At 42.3% G+C, this 12894-nt stretch overlaps 1 protein-coding gene across 2 annotated transcripts in view; it reads left to right on the top strand.

Moving 5' to 3' along the window:
* CXADR (CXADR Ig-like cell adhesion molecule) overlaps positions 1–12894 on the top strand; it is a 53489-nt gene that overhangs the window by 23408 nt on the left and 17187 nt on the right. For both annotated transcript variants that reach the window (XM_030877754.2, XM_060297888.1), the window contains exon 2: positions 7992–8158. In XM_030877754.2, coding sequence (XP_030733614.1) covers positions 7992–8158 — 167 coding nt within the window. The remainder of the gene's footprint in view (positions 1–7991; positions 8159–12894) is intronic.

The raw sequence follows: 12894 nt of genomic DNA, 5'->3' as shown, positions 1-12894 counted from the left end.
TGGCAGGCAGATTCTTAACCACTGCGCCACCAGGGAAGTCCAACTCCACATATTCTGAGAAACCACACATTGTTGTGTAACATTTTTCTCATTTTGCTTCATGCTGTTCTAGAGATAGATAGACAAGCAACTTTTCTTCATTCCTAGTTGTGATTTTAGAATATTCATGAATAAAAGTTTTTCTTAATGTCATATTTCTTTCATGTTAATATAACTATACTTAGGGACTTCCCTGGTGGTCCAGTGGCTAAGACTCCACGCTCCCAATGCGTGGGACCTGGGTTCGGATCCATGGTCAGGGAACTAGATCCCATGTGCTGCAACTAAGAGTTTGCATGCTGCAACTAAGACCTGGTGCAGCCAAATAAATAAATAAATAGATAAATAAATAGGTAAATATTTTAAAAAATGAGTGACTGATCAGGTAGGCTGCTTTAAAATATATATATATAACTAAACATAAAGTTGCATACACATTAATTTCTTACCACATTTGCTAACATTTCTTGTAATGTGAATATTAAAGTAATAAGCAACTGTCTTTGCTCCTGTTAGCATACGACCAGGCTTGTTCAGCTCCCTCTGAGCTCCGTGTATCTCCAGTGACTTCACTGTTCCTTTCCTTTACTCCCCTGGATGCGCAGTCTTCCCGTGGCTCTCCTTCCCATACTTTTCCCCGAAAGGTTTCATGGTCCTCTCTCCCATCACCACTCCTCTTTCAAATAGCTCCTTCACCTTCCCTCTGCTCTGAGCTCCCGCCCTCCACTGGAACTGAGCAGTTTCGTCCAAGGCAGGTCTGGGGTCTTGTTGAATTAAGGCTTGGAACATGCCCTCCAGAGATGAAACCCTGGCCCCCTGTTAAGCAAGTGAAAGTATGTGCTTGAGGGTAGGGACATGTAAACAACTACCTTCAGTAGAGGTGCGGGTTGTGTAATTGAGATTAGGAAGCAATTAACACTGCCTGTGTGGATCTGGGAAAACTTCGGAGGAGGTCACAGGTGAGAGGTACTTTGAATGGCTACCGGTGCTTTCAGTGGGAGAAACTGGGCCTTTCAGACGAGGGAAACGTGCACAAACACAGGTGCTCCGCAAGTGTGCGCTTAACTCATCTTTCTCCCCTTGGTGCTTCCTCTGATTTCTTTGCTTTCCTTCTGTGATTGGCTCCAGACCAGGATACTTTCATTGTTGTGGTTCCATCTTTAATCGAGAAAAGTCTTAACATATTTTCACCTACTTTTAGCCACATTACATTTTGTTAATTTTTCCCCACTATTTTGAAATGAAACATCTTTCATTTCTGGTAGACCCTCAGTTTCCCTTCTCTTACACAAAGGTACTACTTGTGCCTGTGAGTTTTCCTTTTCCTTTTTTTTTTTTTTTATTTTTAAGCTGAGCACCAGAAATTTTGCTAGGCAATCAATGATAATCAAGAAGATTTGGCTTCTAAATCAAATGCGAAATATTCACTGAGGGTATAGGGTAGGAAGGACACACAGTGAAGAAGCAACCTCAGTACAACAGGGTGAGTACTTGTGATGGAGGCCTTATCAGCTGGCTGAGGAGTCCATTGGATTCAGTCCGTATTTGGACACAAAGAAAGAATGCTTTCTGGGGAAGTGCCTGAGCCGAGACCAAAGTAATAGAAGTGAGTCCAAAAGGTGGGCTGGAGCAAGGAAGGCAGTGTTATAAAGTGTGTGGGTGCTCAGTGCTGCGGCCCGCCTGTGGGAGAGATGGTAGTGCCTGGACATAGAGAAAAATGGTTGCATTTGGGATATTTTAATTTGACACCAATTCTGCTGTCTGTGTGGGGGGGGTCCCCCCACATCCACCAAGGAATACTTTGACACCAGCTGGGTGTTCTGACATCATCCACGCGGAGGTAGCGTCAGACCCACAGGTTCATAAGGGCTCGGTCCTGCGAGCTTGCCACCCCCCCTCATGCGCACACACACCTCAGACGCCAGTTGCGCGTTCAGGTTGTCAGCTATGCTTCTGACCAGCCCGCTATAGATCTGGGGTTCCCACCACCCTCTCCTTAGCTCAGTTTACTAGAGCGGCTCACAGAACTCACAGAAATTTTTACTTACTAGATCATCAGTTTATTATAAAAAGGATATACAGCCAAATGGAAGATGCCTAGGGCAGGGTATGGGGAGAGGCTTGGCGCTTCCCTGCTCTCTGAGCACCTCCATGTGTTTAACAACCCAGTTTATCCTAATACTGTCCTCTTGGGTTTTTATAGTCTTCATTACAGAGGCATGATGGATCAAATCATTGGCTCTGGTGAATGAACTTAATCTCCAGCCCCTCCCCCTCCCAGGGTTGGGGGTGGGACTGGTAGTTCTAATCCTCTCATCACATGCTCACCTCCCCTGGCAACCAGCCCGTCCTTACGTTCCTTAGGCATTCTCTAAAAGTCCCGTTATCATAACAAAAGACACCTTGATCGCTCCTAGGAGCTCTGTGCCAGGCACTGGGACACAGACCAAATATATATGTATTACAAATCAGAACATCAAAGTTACGTTAAGGAGGTACCAGTTCTTATCGAATTAGGGCTCTGCCCTTCGACCGAATGTAACATAATCACCTCCGTAAAGGCCCTGTCTCCAACACAGTCACATGGGGGATTCGTTAAGGCTTCCCTAAGAACTATGACGGGACACGATTCAGTCGCTAGCACACTCCCCCCAGAGTATTATTATACTTGTATATTTATTATTAAACGTGTATGTTAAAGGTTATATTCTTTTTGAAAGATCTAATTTGATTAGATAACTACCTTTGCTGTCAGGTAAATGGAATTAAACCTGGTGGTGGCAGTGTTTAGTCGAACTTCCATTAATATAAGTGGGACTCGATTTTACTACCTGAAAGCCATATTTTAGTCAGGTCCTTTGGCTGGAGCGGGCTCGTTCTGGCCTAGTGTGTTTGCTCTAGTTCTTTGTCTCAGGTAGGAGAGCTTGGATTTCTTACCCTAATTCTGCAGCCTGTTATTAGGCGTCTAGGTTGTTTTCGGACGCTGCCTTTCGTTGGACATTGGGGTTGTTTTCAGATACATGCTTGCACGTATTAGGTCTTGTGAGTTCAGCCTCAATTCCTCAAAGTGGGTTTGCGCGTTTGTATTTCACAGGCCTCCTGTAGTGTTGGTCCAGTAAGTTGGACTCGCCCTCCATGGGTGCTGCAATATTTCCAACACTTTTACCTAGCTTGGCTCTTTCTGTTTCCATTGTCTTATACAAAGGTACTTGGGCCTGTGAGTTTGCTTTCCTGTGCTGTCCCCAGTGTATTGTGACCTGCTTACCTTGGGCATCCAGAATTTCTTGAATGCCATTTGATTCTGTTGTAATGAAGCATTTCATTGATTGCTTAGATCTCTAGACAGCTTATGTAGGAGCCCCTGTCTCCACCCAGGTGAAAACACCTCACCCGTCACTGCTTGAAAGATTCCTGTGCATATGCCATCTTTGGTCAGACTCCACATTTAGTGTCTTACTTGTATAGATAAATATGTGGAAAACATGTTTCAGATCCTTCCTTTTGTCTCATTTCCTCAGTGATAGAATAGCAGAAAACCTTCCTTCGTTCAGCAAGTTTTGTTGAAAGCTAAATGGTGATTTCTTTTAACCTAAGATTTTTAATATAGTTAAATTTATGTGTTTTTCTTCATAGCTTTTGTGTTCTCTGTTTTGTGTTCTCTAGTTTTCTTTAAGACTTTCCTCAGTCAAAACATTATCGAAAATTCTCACACATTTACTTCATTTTTTTTTTAATCAACTGTAAAGTTTCATGAGCACGTTCCAACTTCCTATGATTTTAAGATTGACAGAAGGAAAAGATAGCTGAAGACCATCCAGGTTAACATGTACCTTAAACTTGAAAAGAAATGAAAGAAATAAGGCAGGTTTTCAGTTGCAAACGTTGCCTGCCTTCTAGAGGAGTACTGCCTGCCATGCTCTCCAGTTCTGCTCCTTTCTGATGGTGGAAACAAGATCGAAGGCCTTGGCAGAAGATGACAACATCAAAGATGAAAAATACTCTGATGAATTCATGTCATTTTGATGCTCAGATAGAAGTCAGACTGGGCAGAAGAGAGGTTCCACAGACTCAAGTGATTTGGAATTTGGAGATTAGAAAAAGCAAGCAGAAAACTGGGAGATGTTATTTCAGTCACTGCCAAAAAGGGACATGATTCAGTCTGTTTATTTACATAATCCAGTGCTGAGCACTTATTAACAGGACCCTCCAAGTACTTTTAGTTGATCATGTGCTGCGTATTTCATCACATTCTGAATATGTTTGAATAAAATTATAAGAAGATTTGTTATTTGACTTAGTTTTGAGACCATGTTTGAACTTACAAGTAGTTTGCAAGTTAAATTATCACTCAATTTGCTGCATAAATAGAATTGGGCGGTGTTAAGAATATCCAGAGACACTGCCTGAGACCAAGTGTCTGCCTTTTGTCTTCTACAATTTGTGACTGATGCATACGTCAGTGCTTGAAAAACTATGCCCTCGTGCAGAGAGGCCCCTTCAGTGTTGCTAGGAAACCCAATAACTGTTTTCTACCATCTTGAGATTTTAATTCATTTCTAGTGCAACACAATGAAGAGCAGTTGAATGTTTTAAACATTTTTTTGGAAAAAGAAATGCTGAAAGCCATTTAAGAGTCTGTTTAAAATTTCTTTTAGCAGTATACATATTAAGGAAATCTCATTATAAAGCTCACCTTTCTTAAAATCTCAGTTGTGAAAAATAACTAACAGTTTGATATCTATCCAGATCATTCTTATACACATGTAACTGTTTTCTAAGATACTCTTTAAAAGAAAAGTAATTTTTATGTATCAAAGAAGAAAGAATGGATGATACTATCATGAAAACGAAGTTACATTTCATTCTAATGACTGTAGTATAAGTACTGAGAGCATGAATTAGGAGAATTTAAACTTTTACTCATTTAGATATCTAATTGATGCCTCTAAACTTTTCATTTGATGTTTTATAAAATAAAAGCTCTAGAAGCACAGAGTAACCAGGAAGTTTTAATTGTTTTTTTTATAGCAAATTTTCATTCTTACTTATATATTTTTGCCTCCGTATGTTTGGGCTGTGTCTTGATTTGTTTGAAATGGAATTCTCATCCTGGACTGTACTTAGATCGTTCCTATCTTACATCATACATATGGTATTCATACCCAGACAAATGCAGACAATTGTAGGAGCTATAGACAGGAGATCTTCAAGTAGCAGGACCTTCTGGCAGATTAATGCTATTTTTCAGCATTTCTAAAACTCACAAACTTATCCAGTCACCAGTTATTTTCTACTAATGTGCAAGGAATGCAACAGAGGATAAAGGTATCCACAATTTCTGCTGACCCTGATGGAGCTAATGGTGAATCAGGGCATGCATTTAAAAAATTCACTTAAAATTACAAGGTAGTACGGGAAGATAAGCTCATTGATATCTAGAAGATGGGACAAAAACCATGGAGCCTGAGTTTATAAAAGGAAAAAAAAAAAGAAAGAAGATAGTATTCGCTGAGTGCCAAATGGGTGATAATGGAGAGCAGAAAGTAAAGTACTGTGAGCATTACTAGGAAGCCAGAGGAAAAATCATTGTAGGCTGGAGAGGTAGCAGAGTGCCTGAGTGAATGAGGTGGGAATGGAATTGAGTTTATTAGAAATGATAGAAAGTATTTATTCAGAGGATTGAATATTAATCAGGAGAAATAGTTGCGATTATACAGATACCTAGCAAATCATACCATCTAAAATAGAAATGTGCACATGAAATGGAGAATGGAGTAGTATGGACTTCTGGGGGGATGCTAAGTGGTCCATTTGGGCTGAATCAGTGGTTTTGGATGGCATATCAATCTTTGCTGTTTAACAAACCAACCCAAACTTTAGAGGCTTTAAAAGAACAATCGTGTATTAGTTCATGATCCTGTCTAGGGTCACTCCTGGAGCTGCAGGCAGCTGGTGTGGACTGGGCTGGTGTTTTAGGGTGGCTGCAGGTTGGGTACTTACAGCTGTTGGTCTGACACCTCAGTTCTCTCTATGTGGAGCAGCAACGCCTCTTGAAGCCTAGCCTTGGGACTGGCTCAGCAGTACTCAGGCTACTTTCTATTGGCCAAAACAAGACCACCTCTGATTTAGGGGAGGGCCTGCAGAGAGTCTGTGTCCAAATTTAATTTGCTGTTTGATGAGTGCACTTAAATGTGATAAAAGCCTAGGATGGTGCCTGAATATAAATGGTCTTGAATGTAACCTGACTTTTCTTTCCTTCTCAATCTATTGGCTACAACCTTACTAACATTTCATTACAACTGATAGTCCGTGTGTATTAAGCCTCTTCTACGAGCTAATGGAAAGCTTCATGTGATGGATAATAATATAATTCTTCATTTTGGTTTGTTCTGTTAGAATGCGTCATTTGAAAACCAGCAACAAAATCATCATTATGGAGAATTAGGACTTGGATTTACTTTTAATTTTGCTCCGTGTTTATTTTTATGGTGTGAGCAGGGGTATGGGAAGTGGGGGAGAGAGGAAAGCCCCATGTATCATAATCTTTGTGCTTGGGGCCTCTTCCAGGTCGTCATCCAGCCCGGAAAGTCAGGCCCACGTTGTAGAGCTGCTGAACGGAAACCAGTGTATTCATTTGAAACTTCAGATCTGCATACGTTACACATTTGACTTTACCTATAAGAAAATGTTAGGTTATCACAAGAAAAACATACAGTGACAGACTAGTGTGGTTCAAACTTTTATAGTATAAATAGTAAAAAAAAAAAAGAAAAAAAAAGTTTTGTGTGATAGTTCATTTACAGACTAAATTTGCATTTTATATTAAGTTGTTGGTTGCTCAAACTGTAATCTTTATTGCAGGACATAAGTAGTGAACAGATCTATGTGTGAATTAAACCTGGTATTTTTTCCCTTATTGGTAAGAAATAGCATCATTTTGCTCGTAGTTAATTTCCATCTATTGTGCATGTAAAAGATACTGATTTTGTTACAGTAAGTCATTAGCCACAAGGAGGAGACTTTTTTTTCAATTCTTACGGGGTTACAGTGGGTTTTAGCCATCTCTCACAAACTCAGTTGGAAGAAACTATGTTGGAATTTTTGTTTGGGGCTCAGGACATCTATTTTTGCTTTTATAGAGTTTTCAAATATTGCCATCCAGCATTAGTGTGATCTAAGTGGAAGTTTCATAGAATACAAATTTGAGAATAGGTTATGGAATTTTATGATGTCTTTTAAAAAATGATATAATAAATATGTCTGACTTTTTCAGAAGGGAAATAAGAAGGGACAAACAGTAAGAAATGTCTTAAAGATAATATTGAGGTCAATTATTTGGTGCATTTAAAAGTATATAAATTGACAGTTTTCTTCTCTTTTTGAATTGTCATCAAAATTTATTACTTAGAAATATTTTTAAGCATTCGATAAAAGTTACAGAATCAAATTTAATAAAAATTTGGAATTACAGAAGCCTTGGCAGGAAACGTGTCAAAATTCATCAGCATGTGCCCCAGTGATGGGAGTTCCAAGTGTGTCCCTGGCACCGTGGAAGCGTGAATTAATATGGCCTTGAATTAGTATGACGTAATTGCCCTTTCAGAGACTCTAGCCAGGTTCAGTTTTAAACATCTGCTTGGATAATAGAAATCCTTTACTAGGTTCTTATGATTCATATGAGAATGCTGGTATTCCATATAATGTTGGGAACTTCCCAGTGTTCTGAAAGGAAATTGCATTGAATAAGATGGATATTAATATTTGTCATTCTATTTCTACAGAAGCACAGACTTAAAAACTGGGGACCGCTGAGTTGGAATTTCATTACTGTGGTCCCAAATAAAATCCTGTTTCTCCCACATCCTGTGCTCCCTCTGAAGAACTGAGGTGTGCTGAGTGTGCTGCCAGCCTGAGAGCAGATGCTCAGTCGATATACATGTTTCATATTCTAGATTTCGCCAGAAGTTTGAGTATCACTACTCCTGAACAGATGATTGAAAAGGCCAAAGGGGAAACTGCCTATTTGCCATGCAAATTTACCCTCAGTCCAGAAGACCAGGGACCTCTGGACATCGAGTGGCTGCTATCACCAGCTGATAATCAGAAGGTGGATCAAGTGGTATGTGTTGCTTACTCGGCAGATGCCGGGGAACTGGTCTTCGGTGTCTGTCACTGTGCTGATAACGTGTGGGGGGACCTGGGGAGCTATGAAGAAAGTCATAGCTTATGGTGTAGGTGAGGAAGGCACATGCTGTGGAAATTGAGGACACTTATGTAATGGAGTGAAGTGGATAATAAGTGACCTCCGATTTCAAGAGGAAGAAAAGGTCACCAGACTTCTTAGAGAAGGCTGCAAGGAAGGAGAGGAACTTGGGAACGTCCTGAAAATCTGGACTTGGAAGTATATGTGAGCCAGGGAGCAGGGGAGGCGTATATGGAGCGGGTATGACAGTGCAGCAGGAATGTGCATAACGTGTTAGGAGATGCCTGGTAAACTAGGCTTTGTGAAAGGTTAGGTAGAATTGAATTTTTACATTTCACAGAAGGATTCCATTACCAGTGTAAGGGTCAAGTCTAACAGTGTAATGAACGTACGTATTATTACAGTCTGCTTTCCATATTTTTGCAAGTTAAATATCCTATACATTGAATTCCTTAAAAATCAAAACAGCAGTTGGCCCTTCATATCTGTGGGTTCCCCATCTGTGGATTCAACCATTCATGGATTGAAAATATTCGGGAAAAAAAAAAATCCAGAAACTTCCAGAAAGCAAAACTTGAATTTCCCACATGCCAGCAACAATTTACATAGCATTTACATTGTATTAGGTATTGTTGGTAATCTAGAGATGAGTTAAAGTATATGGGAGGGTGCATATACTTTATAAATCATCTCGTAAGTACGCGATCTTGTATGAGGGGCCTGATTATCTGCGGATTTTGGCATGTGAGGAGGGGAGGGGGAAGGAGGTCCTGGACCACCCCCATCCCCACCCCCACCGGGGGTACAGAGGAATGTCTGTATTATTATTTTTTTATTTTAAATTTTTTTATAATTAAGATCTAGTTTCTTTTTTTAAATTTCTTCATTTTAATTTATTTTTGGCTGCATTGGGTCTTTGTTGCTGCACGCGGGCTTTCTCTAGTTGCAGCGAGCGGGGGCTACTCTTCGTTGTGGCGTGCGGGCTTCTCATTGCGGTGGCTTCTCTTGTTGTGGAGCACGGGTTCCAGGCACGCGGGCTTCAGTAGTGGTGGTTCGCGGGCTCTAGAGCTCAGGCTTAGCAGTTGTGGTGCGCGGGCTTAGTTGCTCCGCGGCATGTGGGATCTTCCCGGACCAGGGCTCGAACCCGTGTCCCCTGCACTGGCAGGCGGATTCTTAACCACTGTGCCACCAGGGAAGCCCCGGGATGACTGTATTATTATAGAATTTTTTCTAATTACAAATTAATAAGAGTCTAATGTAGAAAACTTGAAAAGCCAAAAGTAGCACAAAGGAGAAAAATTGCCCAATAACCTTGTTATTAAACCAGCTTCCTTTGCCTGACTTGCAGCAAGACAAATGCTGAAAGACAAGAGCTGAGATGCCAAAGTTTGCAGCTGAGAAAGAGTTACTCACAAGGCAGCCAAGTGAGGAGACAGAACAAATCTCAGATCTGCCTCCCTGAAGGCAAGGGGCTTGACATATTTATGAGATAAAGAAGCAGGGTGGTCTTAGGCATGGGGAAAGGTGTTTGGAGTTAGGAAAAGGTGAGGTCATCAGTGTTCTGTGCAGATATAGCTTAGTTACATGCTTTTTCTTGAGATTCATGTTCAGAAATGGGGACACTTAGCATGATTGAAGGTGGAGTTTTCAGCCCTCTGACGTCAAAAGGCCATTCAATGGACACCTGCCCAGACTCAGTTTTAGGGTCGGTGGTCCCAACCAACCTTAGCCGGCTTGAACTGGACAGAAGCCAACTCCCAGTTCCTGGAAAACAACTTAAGCCCCCCCATCACTGTGTGACCCATACATCAGCATTGTCTATAAAGGTGGTTAAGGAGTTAAAAAATAATTAAGGCGAGCTGGGTCAGAGAAGGTAGGGTACAAGTGGAGGGGTTTTGAACAAGCCATGCTTTTATGTGCTGTTCTCTAAGACAAGCTCAAGAATTCCTGTTAGTCACCAGTTTCTGTTAACCCTTTGGGGCACGATTTCAACCTCATCTCCAAATACACATATCACGCTTTGCCTTTTTTTTTTTTTTGGTACGTGGGCCTCTCACTCTTGTGGCCTTTCCCATTGCAGAGCACAGGCTCCGGACGCGCAGGCTCAGCGGCCGTGGCTCACGGGCCCAGCCGCTCCATGGCATGTGGGATCCTCCCGGACCGGGGCACGAACCAGTGTCCCCTGCATTGGCAGGCGGACTCTCAACCACTGCGCCACCAGGGAAGCCCACGCTTTGCCTTTTAATGGTACCAGAATATTCCACTAATTTAGAGTGCCTCATATTAGCTTTGCCTGATATGTTTAATTTAAAAAAAATCAGTGTTAATAAATTATATTAAACCAGGGAGAGAAAAAGAAGTTCGAGTATTTGGAGGAATATTATATATAATATATTTGGAAGGGAAATTTTTACTTATGGTCCATATTAAAGAAGGGGTTATCCAGCCGTTTAATGGCTGGCTGAATCAGTGCAGTTAGGTAATTAACTATTTTTGGCAAATACAAGCAGTCTGTCCATGATGTATTTGTGAAGAAAAAAATTAAGGTGCTTTCCCAAGTTGTAAATGTCTAGGGCCACCCCCTCCAAGGATATATCTCTGCCCTGATTCTGGTACTAGAACTTCCTTCTCTTCCCCTAAGCAAAATAAGTTGAGCCTGACTCATCCTGTATACTCAGCCCAGATACCCTGTCCCCTTTCATCTTGCTCTTCATCCCCTCTCTCTCATTTTTTTTTTTTTTTTTGCGGTACGCGGGCCTCTCACTGTTGTGGCCTCTCCCATTGCGGAGCACAGGCTCCGGACGCGCAGGCTCAGCGGCCGTGGCTCACGGGCCCAGCCGCTCCGCGGCATGTGGGATCTTCCCGGACCTGGGCACAAACCTGTGTCCCCTGCATTGGCAGGCAGACTCTCAACCACTGCGCCACCAGGGGAGCCCCATCCCCTCTCCGCTTTCCATGGCAGTGCCAGCACCCTGAGTGCAAGCTTCTACCTGAGGTCCTACACACCCCAGACTCCCTCGCCAGTGCAGTGCCCATCCCCCTTTAGAGTCCAGGACTCTGGTTCCATGGTTAAGATGCATGAATGAAGAGCACAGGTCATAAATGCTTCTGGCTTAAGACTCACGGGTGAAGCCCTGTGACCAGGTACGTCTCGAGACCAAGAAGTCCAGCGTGCCCTATAGCCTTGCATTTCTATTCATGTAAGGAGACAAGGACTTCTGTGCTGAGTGGGAGGCCCAACCTTGCTGCCTGCAGGACTTGTGAGACACGTGTGAAACTAGGAACTGGGTTGAAGTGTCCATTTCTGGGCAATTCTGGCAAATTTGGCAAAGCCTAGCCTCTAACCTAAAACACAGTAAAGGAAGACCAAAAGAAAGAAGGGCCTAGGGAGAGATTGATGCAGAAGAGGATGCTTACATAGAATTTCAGCTACATTATAATGCTCGCCAAATCCTTATTTTAATATTTTTAAGCTAGCAGGCAGTGCGGTGGGGGACTGGGCTGGAGGAATTTCCATCATTCCCTGTGTGATCTCTTTAGTCAGCAAACAGTTACCATGTACTGTGTACTTACTGTGTGCTGGGCAGCGTTTTATATACTTTAATTATATATACTTATTTTTAAGCCTTAAAACAGCATCCCGGAATGAGGATCATTTCCTGTGAGGAGGAGGGAAGTGAGGCCCAGGGATTTGAAGGAACATGCCCAGGGTCACGGCGCTGGCAACAGACACAGCTGGGGGTCTGAACCCCAGTCTCTCTGACCCTGCCCTGCCCTGCCCGCCACCCCCCAGCCCGCATTTGATTATCCTCTGCACTAACGTGTACTGCCTCCTCTGTTTCCTCATGTGTAAAATAGGACCAAGTACACCTGCCTCGGGGTTGTGGTAAGAATTCTCTGAAATACAATATGCATTAGCATTTCGTAAGCCTGTAAGTCATAAAGAAATGTTTATAAAGTCAGTCAGTATACAGTGGCAGGCCAAATGGATCTGGTTTGCATCTCAGCTGTGTGACTTTGGGAGAGAAGGTCTGTGACTGCCCCTGCTTTCCTCAGGTTAAAGGTTAAATGTGGATAGTGTCTCCATCGCTGCTGGGTTGTAAAGAGGAATCAAAATTGCCTGGTAAAGGTTACTTCCCGGTTTCTTAACTACTGTTTATAAGACTGTTTTCATGGGAAAACATTGAGTTAGTTTACAAAAATGACTGACAGTTGGAGACACATTTTATTTGTCAGGCCCTCCTTGAAAGACTACTGACGCGTGTGTGTAGCAAAATGAGGGACTGAACTTTGTGGCTCAGGAGAGTCCACAGTTTAATATAGAGGAAGAGACACTGTCTCATTCGAGGAGTTCTCAGTGTTGCTGTTCTCAATTGGGTGTGGGGAGAAGATGGAACAAACAAAGTGATGGCTTGTTTTACAGAGTAAGTCAGCTGTGGACCCTTAGACTGCTTAGCAAACCGGTATTGAGTGTGTCTGCAGTGCAGACACTTTATACAAGCAAAAGATCTATAGTGAATTGGGGGTGGGGTCATCATGGTAGGGGAGGTGATAATAGAAGAACCCAAGTCTGTGTCCTGGAGAAATTCCTACAGATGGCACTGATTCTGATCTTATTGTTCATAATAAACATCTCAGATAAAAAATTATTT

This window comes from Globicephala melas, chromosome 4, assembly GCF_963455315.2.
Source record: "Globicephala melas chromosome 4, mGloMel1.2, whole genome shotgun sequence".
NCBI classification, from domain to species: domain Eukaryota; kingdom Metazoa; phylum Chordata; class Mammalia; order Artiodactyla; family Delphinidae; genus Globicephala; species Globicephala melas.
The sequence above is the reverse complement of the archived record's forward strand: the minus strand, read 5'-3'. Positions and strand labels throughout refer to the sequence as shown.